The sequence below is a fragment of the Myotis myotis genome, unplaced genomic scaffold, assembly GCF_014108235.1.
Source record: "Myotis myotis isolate mMyoMyo1 unplaced genomic scaffold, mMyoMyo1.p scaffold_m19_p_21, whole genome shotgun sequence".
Taxonomy (NCBI): Eukaryota; Metazoa; Chordata; class Mammalia; order Chiroptera; family Vespertilionidae; genus Myotis; species Myotis myotis.
The window spans coordinates 11,555,594-11,567,579 of record NW_023416326.1 but is presented as its reverse complement, the minus strand read 5'-3'; the positions used below and the strand labels follow the sequence as shown (position 1 = coordinate 11,567,579).

At 46.3% G+C, this 11,986-nt stretch overlaps 1 protein-coding gene across 1 annotated transcript; it reads right to left on the bottom strand.

The window, feature by feature from the left end:
• Positions 1-5,459: 5,459 nt before the first annotated feature.
• On the bottom strand, positions 5,460-6,764 carry LOC118678960 (beclin-2-like). The gene has a single exon (XM_036355202.1). It carries the CDS (start codon positions 6,762-6,764, stop codon positions 5,460-5,462), a length of 1,305 nt encoding a protein of 434 aa, XP_036211095.1.
• Between the last annotated feature and the right edge of the window lie 5,222 nt (positions 6,765-11,986).

The following is an 11,986-nucleotide window of genomic DNA, read 5'->3' as shown; positions in this document are numbered from 1 at the left end:
GAATGGCTTTTCAGTTACCAAAAGAGTATTTTCTTTTAAATATATTTTTATTGATTTCAGAGAGGAAGGGAGAGGGAGAGAGAAAAACATCAATGATGAGAAAGAATCATTGTTATTTACTTTACTAGGATTAAATTGCTTACACAGACATTGGCTTCTCAGATAACTTAGTTTGTATGAAACCTTGATTATATTTTTAAAAAGCTAATTTATTAAGTAATTTAAGTAGGCATTTTTATTAAAACAGCAAAGCAAGTAAATTTAGTAAAGTTATACATTTGATTCACAAGGTGCAAATGCTGCCCCACCTCCAGCCTAATTAAAAATGCAGGCGGCGAGGAGCTTTTGTTTTTTAAATTCTGTCTTAAAATTCCACTGCTATATTTTAAGAGATATTAAACAAAATAACTTGTTTTGCCCTCTTTAGAGGCCAAAACCCTTATAACACATAAGGGTTTACTTATATGTATATAAGTAAAATGTAATTTATTAATTTTTATTTGATAAAGCTTTCCATGTGATTTCAAGTATATTAAATTTGGTTAAATTCGAAAATATTTCCTTTAAGAGTAACTTTTAAAAACTTTTCAGGGCCCGTGAAATGTCTCAAGATTATTCCTTGGTTATAGTTTTGAAATCCAACTTGAAAGACCATCAAATATATATATATGTGATTTAAAGATTATATACCTTTATAATTATTTTAAGATATCAATTAAATTTAAACCGGTTTTAGTATTAAAAATTTCGGTTGGGATCAGAGAATTAATCCTCTTTTTCAATTAGACCAATAAGCAATATATTTTGAATTCCTAATTATTTTCAGAGAAAACAAGATTTTCTTTTTTTTTTTAATATATTTTATTGATTTTATACAGAGAGGAAGGGAGAGAGATAGAGAGTTAGAGACATCGATGAGAGAGAAACATCGATCAGCTGCCTCCTGCACATCTCCCACTGGGGATATGCCTGCAACCCAGGTACATGCCCTTGACCGGAATCGAACCTGGGACCCTTCAGTTCGCAGGCCGACGCTCTATCCACTGAGCCAAACCGGTTTCGGCCAAGATTCTCTTAAAATTAAATTTCTATACTTATGCATTTAGTTATCACAACTATAATTTCTCCCAATTTCTTTTAACTAGAACTTTAAACTCTTAGCTGGCAAGTTGAATATTTAGCATTTCTTTAGATTAATAACACCTTATATTCTTAAGAATAAATTTGAAAAATACAAGACACAATCAATAGATTCAATTCTGTCCTCTAGATTTTTAATGAGGCAAATTTAAACTTTACTTTTTAGTTTCCAGCGGCTCTGGAAAACCACATTTGAGGCTTGTAAAGCAGGTTCTGACCTACCTGGTGTTTTCAGATGTAAATTGACCATATTCTTTTCTGCTGGAAATGTGACTAGCCCCAAGGATGGGAGACGGGGAAGCAAGCCTGTCTTTACAAGTTGCCACCGGTGGGAAATTTTTTTGGCCTACCTGCTTGTTCTGTTGGGGGAAGGGCAACTAGCCCCCCAATTAACAAAGGGCATCCCCAGTTTTTACCTGGGCTACCTAGATTTTTATAATTAATGTATTTCAATAATTCTTGAGATTCAAATCCAATTATTATTTTAAGGCCTATTTTTTAGATTAATTTTTGTAACAAAGACAATTTTACTGAATTTCTTTGCGGCCTAACAGTTAACTTTGGAATGCGGTTCATTAGCCATTTAAAGACTACTCTTATTAAGGAAAATACCAATCTTGTTGCTAGAACCAGCCTGCATTCTTTCCTTTGGTCAAATTTGCCGTTTTTCTTAGGAAATAATCAGTCTTGGGTTTTATTTTGTACCATCACAAAGAGAGATTTAAGCCTAGCTTATTAAAATCCAGAATCGGACTGTGCGCACATTTCGTCCCAAGCTAGTTTCTCTCTTTATGAGCACAGAAATCCCAGACACATTTCTAAATTTTGTAAAACTTTTCATGGTGAGAAGGAGACTTTAAATTAGCATATTCGGGGAGGGGCATCCATATTGGATCACCACGTGGCTCCTTCCTTCCCTTCCCCCACATCCTGCTTTGGGGGAATTTTCAGCCAATGACTCAAATGGCATATTTTTTCCCAAAGTCATGCTTAATAGAAAAACAGATTTTAAATGTGTCCTATTCAGGTTAGGGAAAATGCCTTTAAGCCATTCCCAACAGGTGACTACATGTGTGACTCAACCCTGTTGAGTCCCCAGGTCTTATCAACCTTTTGATGAAACTCTTGAAATTATGACATGCTGGACTTAGTTCCCGGCAGTATTCCCTCTATATGACCTATATGAGATTAAAAACCTTTTTCTAATGAATGACATTCTTCATTAGCTGCAAGTTCAGCTTGTCCCAGGATACCAAGGCCAGCCCCTACTCTTCCAAGTATTCCCCTTTTGCTTCTTTTAGGGGGCCAATGTTGTTGGATCCACCAGGAATGTTGTTGCCATTGGGTAGTTATGGCTTGGGAGCAGTTAGGGTATACTGAGTGGACCCAAAAATGTTGAGTTTCCCATGCCATAGTTAAATGGGTGAAGGTGACCCCCAAGTGAGCTAGAGTTTAAGTATTCCATAGGGCTTCCCACAAGCATCCAGGATGCAAGGATGGTGGGGTAGTTAGACATATCTACCCACCAAGTGATCCCAATAATTTCTGAAATGGGGATCCATTGATTTCTTTCTTTTTCACAGACATCCAGCCTCAAGAGTATGGCTGGTGAGTCCAAGAACAAGATATACTATGACAGATACGACAGGCTGCTGCAAGCCTTTGGCCATCATACCCAGGTGTTTTTCTTCACTTTTCATCATCCATCTCTATAGCTATACAATATTCATCCAGATTAGATCCATATACAATTCTACCAGTGGAATTATCAGGGAGGTATTTGCCTAAGGTGGGTCCTTTATGATAGATATAGTCAGAAAAAAAATGTACCAAAGCTTATATCGATAGTAGGAGAAGACCAATGTGTGGCTAACAAAGCATTAATTTCACTATCATACCTGATAATCAGAACATCATTGTGCAGTAGGTGGGAAAGATTCGCAGGTATCCAAGTTTACACCAAATCTCCTGGCTGTAAGCCATGATCTTTGAAATCTTCGTCTCCCGGGAGTGAACTGTGAAATGAATCTGTTACCAATTTGTTAGTTCCCAAAATGCAGAATGTCTTCTCTTTACTTTTCCTTATATTTGGGAAACAAAAGATTTAAAAGTCAACAATATTTTAAACAGCCATAAGAATAATTATCCTCAATTCATTTAGTCCCATAGTTATTTTTGTTTATCCTGATTATTTGCCAGTAGTTTTTGAATTCAGTTATTCCTTGAAGTTCTATAAATCTTCATCCAGTTCAAAAACATGACCTGCTTACAAGCCTGCAATTTAGAGTAAGTCAGAGTCCTTTTCATGGATTTCTCTAAACATATAATATAGCTACAAATGCATCGGAATAAAGATGTCCACGAATGACAAAATTTAAAAGTGGCATGGTTATAGATTTGATAAAAAACTTTGCTTTTCTATAAAATACACCATTCCAAGACAACAATTTCTTTGTAAGTAATAATCCCTGTAAAATGACATCGAGAATATAAAATTTGTATACCTTTATTTTTTTTAAATATATTTTATTGATTTTTTTATAGTGAGGAAGGGAAAGGGATAGAGTGTTTGGAACATTGATGAGAGGAACATCGATCAGCTGCCTCCTGCACATCCCTCACTGGGGATGTGCCCGCAACCAAGGTACATGCCCTTGACCGGAATCGAACCTAGGACCCTTCAGTCCGCAGGCCGACACTCTATCCACTGAGCCAAACCGGTTAGGGCAAAATTTGTATACCTTTAGATCCAATTATAATTTCAGCATATAAATAATAAATAATATGTAAGATTTTAAAATGAGGCACATGGCTTATTGCAGGCAGTGTATTCAGCAATGGAAATAATTCATAAACTCCCAATCTGTGAAAAGCAAATACCTAGAGCATCACTGGCAGACGCCCTCACGGGGAATCATGACTCTTGGCTTGTTCAGTGTCCCTAACAGGACACATACTACCCTACCCCCCTGAAAGTTTCCTGTTTGAACTTGGCTCTGAATCTCTACAAGTTCCTTTCTGAAGCAGATGCTTTAATAACCCACGTGACCTGTCCCTTGCTCTTGATTGGAGCTTAGGCACACAGTCTTTCGCAATTGGCTAATTCAAAAGGAGGGGTTGGCCTTTGCTGTTTCAAGATGACAGCCCCCAGGGGAGCAGCAAGACATGGGTCCAGGGTTTGATTAAAGTCAAGGGCACATGCCTGGATTGTGGGTTCGATCCCCAGTAGGGGGTGTGGAGTGGAGGAGGCAGCCGATCAATGATTCTCTCGCATCATTGATGTTTCTATAGCTCTCTCCCTCTCTCTTCCTCTCTGAAATCAATTATATATATATATATATATATATATATATATATATATATATATACTTTTTTTTTTTTTAAACAAACACAGACCTCAATTACTCAACCACAATAAGGGTGTGAAGCCATAGGGCCTGCCTGTCCCAGTGTCCAGCAGACGGCAGCGTGCCAGCCACCCAATCCTGGAGGGGCAGGTGTGGTCTTGTAGTCTCCTGGGCTGTGGCCTGGGGCTTCAAGCCTACGTGCATGGCTGGATCACATGTCAGGGACATTGTTCTAGCAGAAAACACTTTATTTAAAAAATACATATTTTTTTTATTCATATCACAGAGGAAGGGAGAGAAACATCACTGATGAGAGAAAATCATTGACTGGCTGCCTCCTGCATGCCCCCCTCACTGGGGATCGAGCCTGCAACCAGGCATGTGCCCTGACTGGAAATCTAACTGTGACGTCCTGGTTCATAGGTCAACACTTATTTTCTTATTAAAAAAATGAAGACCTGTACCTTGCTCCTTACCACCCCGTCTCCTCTTATCCCCGCCCTGTTCTTGCCCTCTACAAAGCTTTTTCCCGTCACCTTCCCATTTAACCTTTGCTGCCATTTTGCATTTGTCCTGGTGAGGAAGGGGAAGGAGGAACGTACAAGAGGACAGGTTTGTGCTGGGGAAGGCACAATGGCCTTGCTTTGCTGTGGGCAATAATCTCATTCCTCTTCAATTAATTTCTGTGTCAGTTATTACTAAAGTTATAAACTTTTCATATGTTCAGTTTTACGATTGATCTGATAAGGTACTTTAAAGCAAAAAAAACACCCCACAAATTTATTTTATTCCTTTATTTTGTTAATTTCCATCACCATTTATTCCCCCATACCCCGGTCCATGTCCATGAATTCTCTTTTTTTGCTCAGTCCCTCCACCCCTCTCACCCGACCCCATCAGAACTGTCTGCCTGTTCTCTATGGGTCTGTTTCTATAGTGTGTTCTTTCTCTTAGCAAAATGTTCAAATGCAGTTATTTGTGAGGATACCTTAAGGAGACCCAGTCCAGACTCCACTTAAAATTTGTAAGCATGAGTTTGAGTGCCTTTGTCCACCGCTCCTCCGTGTTCAGGTGGGTTCTGATGGAGTAGAATTCACCGGATCCTGGGTCCTCCATCAGGCCCTGCTCCACGTGGATCCTGTAGGGCATGTAGAGAGCTGGCTCACCCTTCTTGGCCGCCTCATTGAACTGCTGCATGCAGTCCAGGAAGGCCACCATGGCCTGGTCAAACTTGCTGTCCAAGAGAGAGCTCTTCCCCCCGGTGTAGAACAAGGGCAGCTCCACGGGGTCCTCTGTCAGTGACTTCAGGTAGGAGTGGTCTCCGCGGGGGATGAGCTGGTACCTCTGAAACTGCAGACCCACTGTGTTGGACAAGGCCACGAGCAGCAAGGCTGTGTGCCCCCAGGCTGCATTGATCTCCCTCCAGCTCACCAGGACAGTGGGGACACTACCCAACCTGAAGCTATTGATGATGGCCAGGGGGCCGTCACAGCAGATCTCAAATGCGGCCTTGAAGGCGTTGGTTCTCTTCAGCCTGGACAGCTGGGTCTGGGCGTACAGCAGCCGGTCCTCCAAGCTCAACAGCTCGTCCTGCAGTTCCTGTTGCTGCCACTGAAGTTCACCGAGGTCCTTGTGGTACTGCCTCTCCTGCTCCTCCAGCATCTCCGTCTCTGCCCGGGCTGCCTCCAGGGCCACAGCTGTCCTGTCTCGGTTCTTCTCCACCTCCTCCAGCTCCTGGGCCAGCCTGGCTTCCTCCAGCTCCACGGCCTTCAGCTCCTGCTCCAGCGTCTCCCTCACGTCCTCACCTAATCCATCCCTGGCCTCCAAACAGCGCTTGTAGGTCTGACTGTCAGACCCTGCGATTCTGAGCTGGGTGTCCATCTGCTCCAGGAGACTGTCGGTGCAGTCCTCACACAGGGGGTGGCCCAGCTCTTCACCGGATAGGACGTCACCAAGGCCCGCGATGGTCCCCTGGATGCTACTGAGAGTCCTCCTCGAGGCCAGCTTCCCGAGCAGGGTGAAGTGGCTGGGATTGTCCCTGGACATCTCGCTGTCACCAGAGATGGTCCAGCCAGAGGCACTGCCCTGCAGCTCTTCCAGGTCCGTCTCCGTCCTGGAGGCAGAGCCTTCCCCCGGAGTGTCTCCCGGCTCCCCCTGAGCTGAGGGGGAGGTCAAAGCTGCAGGTTCTTGGCTGAGGTCAAGGCCCGAGGTCTCCGTGGACAGGGTCGGCATCAGGGGCCGGCGGCAGAAATGGCAGATGAAGCAGGTGGAGGACATGGTGGAGGTCTTGATTTTCACCCTCGACTCTAAGTTCCCTCCGGCTCCCGGGTTACTTCTCCATTTATACTTTGTGAGGGCCTTTAGGGCCATGAGTGTTCACATGCATATCTCATGTGTCACTCTCCCACCTCAAACCTGACCCTCCTTAGTCAGTGAGTCTTTCTCCAAGGATGAAAGACAAGCATCTCACTTTCTTTAACATTTTTAAGGCATATCTTCTGAGTAATCTTCCTACACTTGATCTTAGCCAAAAGGCCCAGAACTGAGGGTAACCTTCCTAAAACTAAAATCTGATCATGGTGCTTCCCTCCTTAAAACATGTAATACCCTTATCTGACCTTGAGAAAAGGTCTTAACCTCTTTTATTTTTTAATATATTTCTATTGATTTCAGAGAGGAAGGGAGTGGGAGAGATAGAAACATCCATGATGAGAGAGAATCTTTGATCGGTTGCCTCTTGCATGCCCCCCACTGGAGTTCGAGCTTGCAACCCAGGCATGTACCCTTGACCGGAATGGAACCGAGGACCCTTCAGTCCACAGGCTGACGCTCTGTCCACTGAGCCAATCCAGGCAGGGCAAGGTCTTAACCTCTTAACCTGATTCTGCCCATGTTTCCAGGTTCTTTTCTCCTATTTCTCTCTTGTTTACTTTTAGATTCCCTGCACACCTTCCTCCTGATAGAATGGTTCACTGAGGCTGGAGGTGGGTTTGTGGCAAGGATCATGGTACACAGCAGGTGCTGAAGCAGCGCAGGTGTGGCCTGGGTTAGGGGGCAGGGTGGAGGTGAGGGGCAGCGCGGGCAGGGCAGGCACGGAACCGTGAGCTTTTCAGCCTGGTAGCTGGCAAGGCCCTTCTGCTAGTAGACAGCCTCATGGATGAACACGGGGTACCCAGTGGACTCCCCCTCCCAGGGCACATCCTCAGCGCTGAACCTCTGGAAGGTGTGTGTACCGGGCCCAGCGGCTGGAAGCCTCAGTCCCTGGTGGAAGAGCTGGGTGGAGTCAGAAGCTGCGGCCACCAAGGCCCTCAACTTCGTGCAAAGGTCGGCCCGCAGCACTCGGAGGCGGGGGCCCAGCTCCGGGACTGGGGACCAGGAAGGAACGGGTCAGGCAGGCATCCCAGACACTTGGACACTCCAGACCCCAGGCCCCTGACACCGCCCATCACCTCTCTGCCCATTTCTCGCCACCCTCACCCATGGGCTCCTCTGTGTTCCTGAAAAACAATTGCATTTCTCTCTCTCTCTCTCTTTATTGATTTTTATTGAGAGGAAGGGAGAGGGAGAAACATCAATGTGAGAGCAAAACATTGACTTCTGTCAACTACCCAGTTGCTGGGGTCCAACTCCAGTAGGTCCAGGGGTCCCCAAAGGTGTGGACGGAGTCGGCGAAGAAGGAATGACACAGAGACAGCGTTCAGTTGATCAGCAGCCTAGCCAGGATCTCTAGCCAAGTTCTGGTTAGGATCTCCAGCCAGGTTCTGTGTCCATGTTCTCTTGCTAGGTTCTCCAGCCAGGTTCTCCAGCCAGGTTCTGTATCCATGTTCCCTCGCTAGGTTCTCCAGCCAGGTTCTGTCCAGGTTCTCCAGGATCTTTTGCCAGGTTCAGTCACCAGGTTCTAGTCAGGTTCTCTTGCCATGTTCTATCCAGGTTCTGTAGCCAGGTTCTGCCTCTAGGTTCTTTAGCCATGTTCTCTCGCTAGGTTCTGTCTCTAGGTTCTGTGGCCAGTTTCTGTTCAGGATCTTTTGCCATGTTCTCTCCAGCGAAGTTCTTCTGTCTCTAGGTTCTGTGTAGGTTCTGTGTCTAGGTTCTGTGTCCTGTTGTCTTGTTACATCTGTATTTATACCAGTTGATTCCAATCCTATCAATCTCTATTCCAAAGGTTAGGGTGTTTATCTCCATTCCAGGGAGTAAAGATTATGTAGCTTAAGCATGATTGTTCGTAGTTAAAGTGATTAATTACCCGCCTGGCACTTAGTTAAGGGGTTTTATTCCCTCCCTAACTTCAGGGGAAAATCCCTACCTGGGGAAACAACCTTTCTCAGAGAGGTGACCTTGGTTAAAACACATAGTGCCAAGAAGGTGAGCAAACATATTAAGAACAGTATGCCATATATGCCAGGTCCCTTGAAGCAGCAAGGATGGACCGGCTCCCGGCACCCAGTGAAGCACACTAACAAATCAGAGCTTTAAACCTGCAGTTATTGACCGGGTGGAGCAGAGTATGACATAAACACAGAAGGCCCAGCCACTGTGGGACCCTGGTTGAGCGTTGACCTAGGAACCAGAAGGTCACGGTTCCATTCCTGCTCAAGGCACATGCCGGGGTTGTGGACCTGATTCAGAGTGTGGGGCGTGTAGGAGGCAGCTGATCAGTGTTTCTCATCAGTGATGTTTCTCTCTCTCCCTCTCCCTTCCTCTCTGAAATCAACAAAAATATATTATGAAAACAACAAACACAGACCTCAATTACTCAACCACAATAAAGGTGTGAAGCCATAGGGCCTGCCTGTCCTGTGTCCAGCAGAAGGCAGCTGCCAGCCACCCAATCCTGGAGGGGCAGGTGTGGTCTTGCAGTCTCCCTGGACTGTGGCCTGGGGCTTCAGGCCTACGTGCATGGCTGGATCACATGTGAGTGACACTGTTCTAGCAGAAAACATTTTATTTAAAAATATATATTTTTTTTATTGACTTCAGAGAGGAAGGGAGAGGAAGAGAGAGAAACATCACTGATGAGAGAGAATCATTGACTGGCTGCCTCCTGCATGCCCCCACTGGGGATTGAGCTTGCAACCCAGGCATGTACCCTTGACCAGAATCGAACCTGGGACCCTTCAGTCCACAGGCCGATGCTCTGTCTACTGAGCCAATCCAGGCAGGGCAAGGTCTTAACCTTTTAACCCAAGGGTGGGCAAACTTTTTGACTCGAGGGCCACAATGGGTTCTTAAACTGGACCGGAGGGCCGGAACAAAAGCATGGATGGAGTGTTTGTTATGTTAACACTGCTGCTGGTGAAGGAGCAGAGGGGAGAGCAAGAGAACCCTCTGCTCTTTTGGCTCTGCGGGCTGGCCGGATAGAACAGCCAAACAGGCCGGATCCGGCCCGCGGGCCGTAGTTTGCCCACGGCTATTTTAACCTGATTCTGCCCATGTTTCCAGATTCTTCTCTCCTATTTCTTTCTTGTGTGTGTGTGTGTGTGTGTTTAACTTTTAAATTCCCTGCACACCTTCCACCTGATAGAATGGTTCACTGAGGCTGGAGGTGGGTTTGTGGCAAGGATCATGGTACACAGCAGGTGCTGAGGCAGGGCAGGTGTGGCCTGGGTTAGGGGGCAGAGTGAGGGTGAGGGGCAGCGCGGGCAGGGCAGGCACGGAACCGTGAGCTTTTCAGCCTGGAAGCTGGCAAGGCCCTTCTGCTAGTAGACAGCCTCATGGATGAACGCGGGGTACCCATGACTCCCCCTCCCAGGGCACATCCTCAGCGCTGAACCTCTGGAAGGTGTGTGTACCGGGCCCAGCGGCTGGAAGCCTCAGTCCCTGGTGGAAGAGCTGGGTGGAGTCCGGAGCTCTGGCCACCAAGGCCCTCAACCTGGTGCAAAGGTCGGCCCGCAGCACTCCGAGGCGGGGGCCCAGCTCTGGGACTGGGGTCCAGGAGGAAACAGGTCAGGCAGGCATCCCAGACACTTGGACACTCCAGACCCCAGGCCCCTGACACCGCCACCCACCTCTCTGCCCATTTCTCGCAACCCTCACCCATGGGCTCCTCTGTGTTCCTGAAAAACAATTGCATTTCTCTCTCTCTCTCTCTCTCTCTCTCTCTCTCTCTCTCTCTCTCTCTCTCTCTCTCTCTTTATTGATTTTTATTGAGAGGAAGGGAGAGGGAGAAACATCAATGTGAGAGCAAAACATTGACTTCTGTCAACTACCCAGTGAAGCACACTAACAAACCAGAGCTTTTCACCTGCAGTTTTTTGTGGGGTTTTTTTGTTTGTTTGTTTTTTTAATATATTTTATTGATTTCTTACAGAGAGGAAGGGAGAGGGATAGAGAGCCAGAAACATCCATGAGAGAGAAACATGGATCAGCTGCCTCCTGCACGCCCCCCACCGGGGATGTGCCCGCAACCAAGGCACATGCCCTTGACCGGAATCAAACCCGGGACCCCTGAGTCCGCAGGCCGAAGCTCCATCCACTGAGCCAAACCGGTTCTGGCTAAACCTGCAGTTATTGACCGGGTGGAGCAGAGTATGACATAAACACAGAAGGCCCAGCCACTGTGGGACCCTGGCTGTGCGTTGACCTAGGAACCAGAAGGTCACGGTTCCATTCCTGCTCAAGGCACATGCCCGGGTTGTGGACTTGATCCAGAGTGTGGGGCGTGCAGGAGGCAGCTGATCAGTGTTTCTCTCTCATCAGTGATGTTTCTCTCTCTCCCTCTCCCTTCCTCTCTGAAATCAACAAAAATATATTATGAAAACAACAAACACAGACCTCAGTTCCTCAACCACAATAAGGGTGTGAAGCCATAGGGCCTGTCTGACCCAGTGTCCAGCAGAAGGCAGCTGCCAGCCACCCAATCCTGGAGGGGCAGGTGTGGTCTTGCTGTCTCTCTGGACTGTGGCCTGGGGCTTCAGGCCTACGTGCATGGCTGGATCACATGTCAGGGACATTGTTCTAGCAGAAAACACTTTATTTAAAAATATATTTTTTTATTGATTTCAGAGAGGAAGGGAGAGGAGAGAGAGAAACATCACTGATGAGAGAATAATTGACCGGCCGCCTCCTGCACACACCCCGAACCCCCTCACTGGGGATCAAGCCTGCAACCAGGCATGTGCCCTGACTGGGAATCTAACTGTGACGTCCTGGTTCATAGGTCAACACTTATTTTCTTTTTAATATATTTTATTGATTTTTCACAAAGAAGAAGGGAGAGTTTGAAACTTCGATGAGAGAGAGACATCAATCAGCTGCCTCCTGCACACCTGCTCCTGGGGATGTGCCTGCAACCAAGGTACATGCCCTTGACCAGAATCGAACCTGGGACCCTTCATTCCGCAGGCCGATGCTCTATCCACTGAACCAAACCGGTTAGGGCAACACTTATTTTCTTATTAAAAAATTGAAGACCTGTACCTTGCTTCTTACCACCCCCTCTCCTCTTATCCCCACCCTGTTCTTTCTCTTTACAAAGCTTTTTCCCATCACCTTCCCATTTA

Coding starts and splice junctions, on each gene's coding strand:
- LOC118678960 (XM_036355202.1), bottom strand. CDS start 6,764: ATGTCCTCCACCTGCTTCATCTGCCATTTCTGCCGCCGGCCCCTGATG.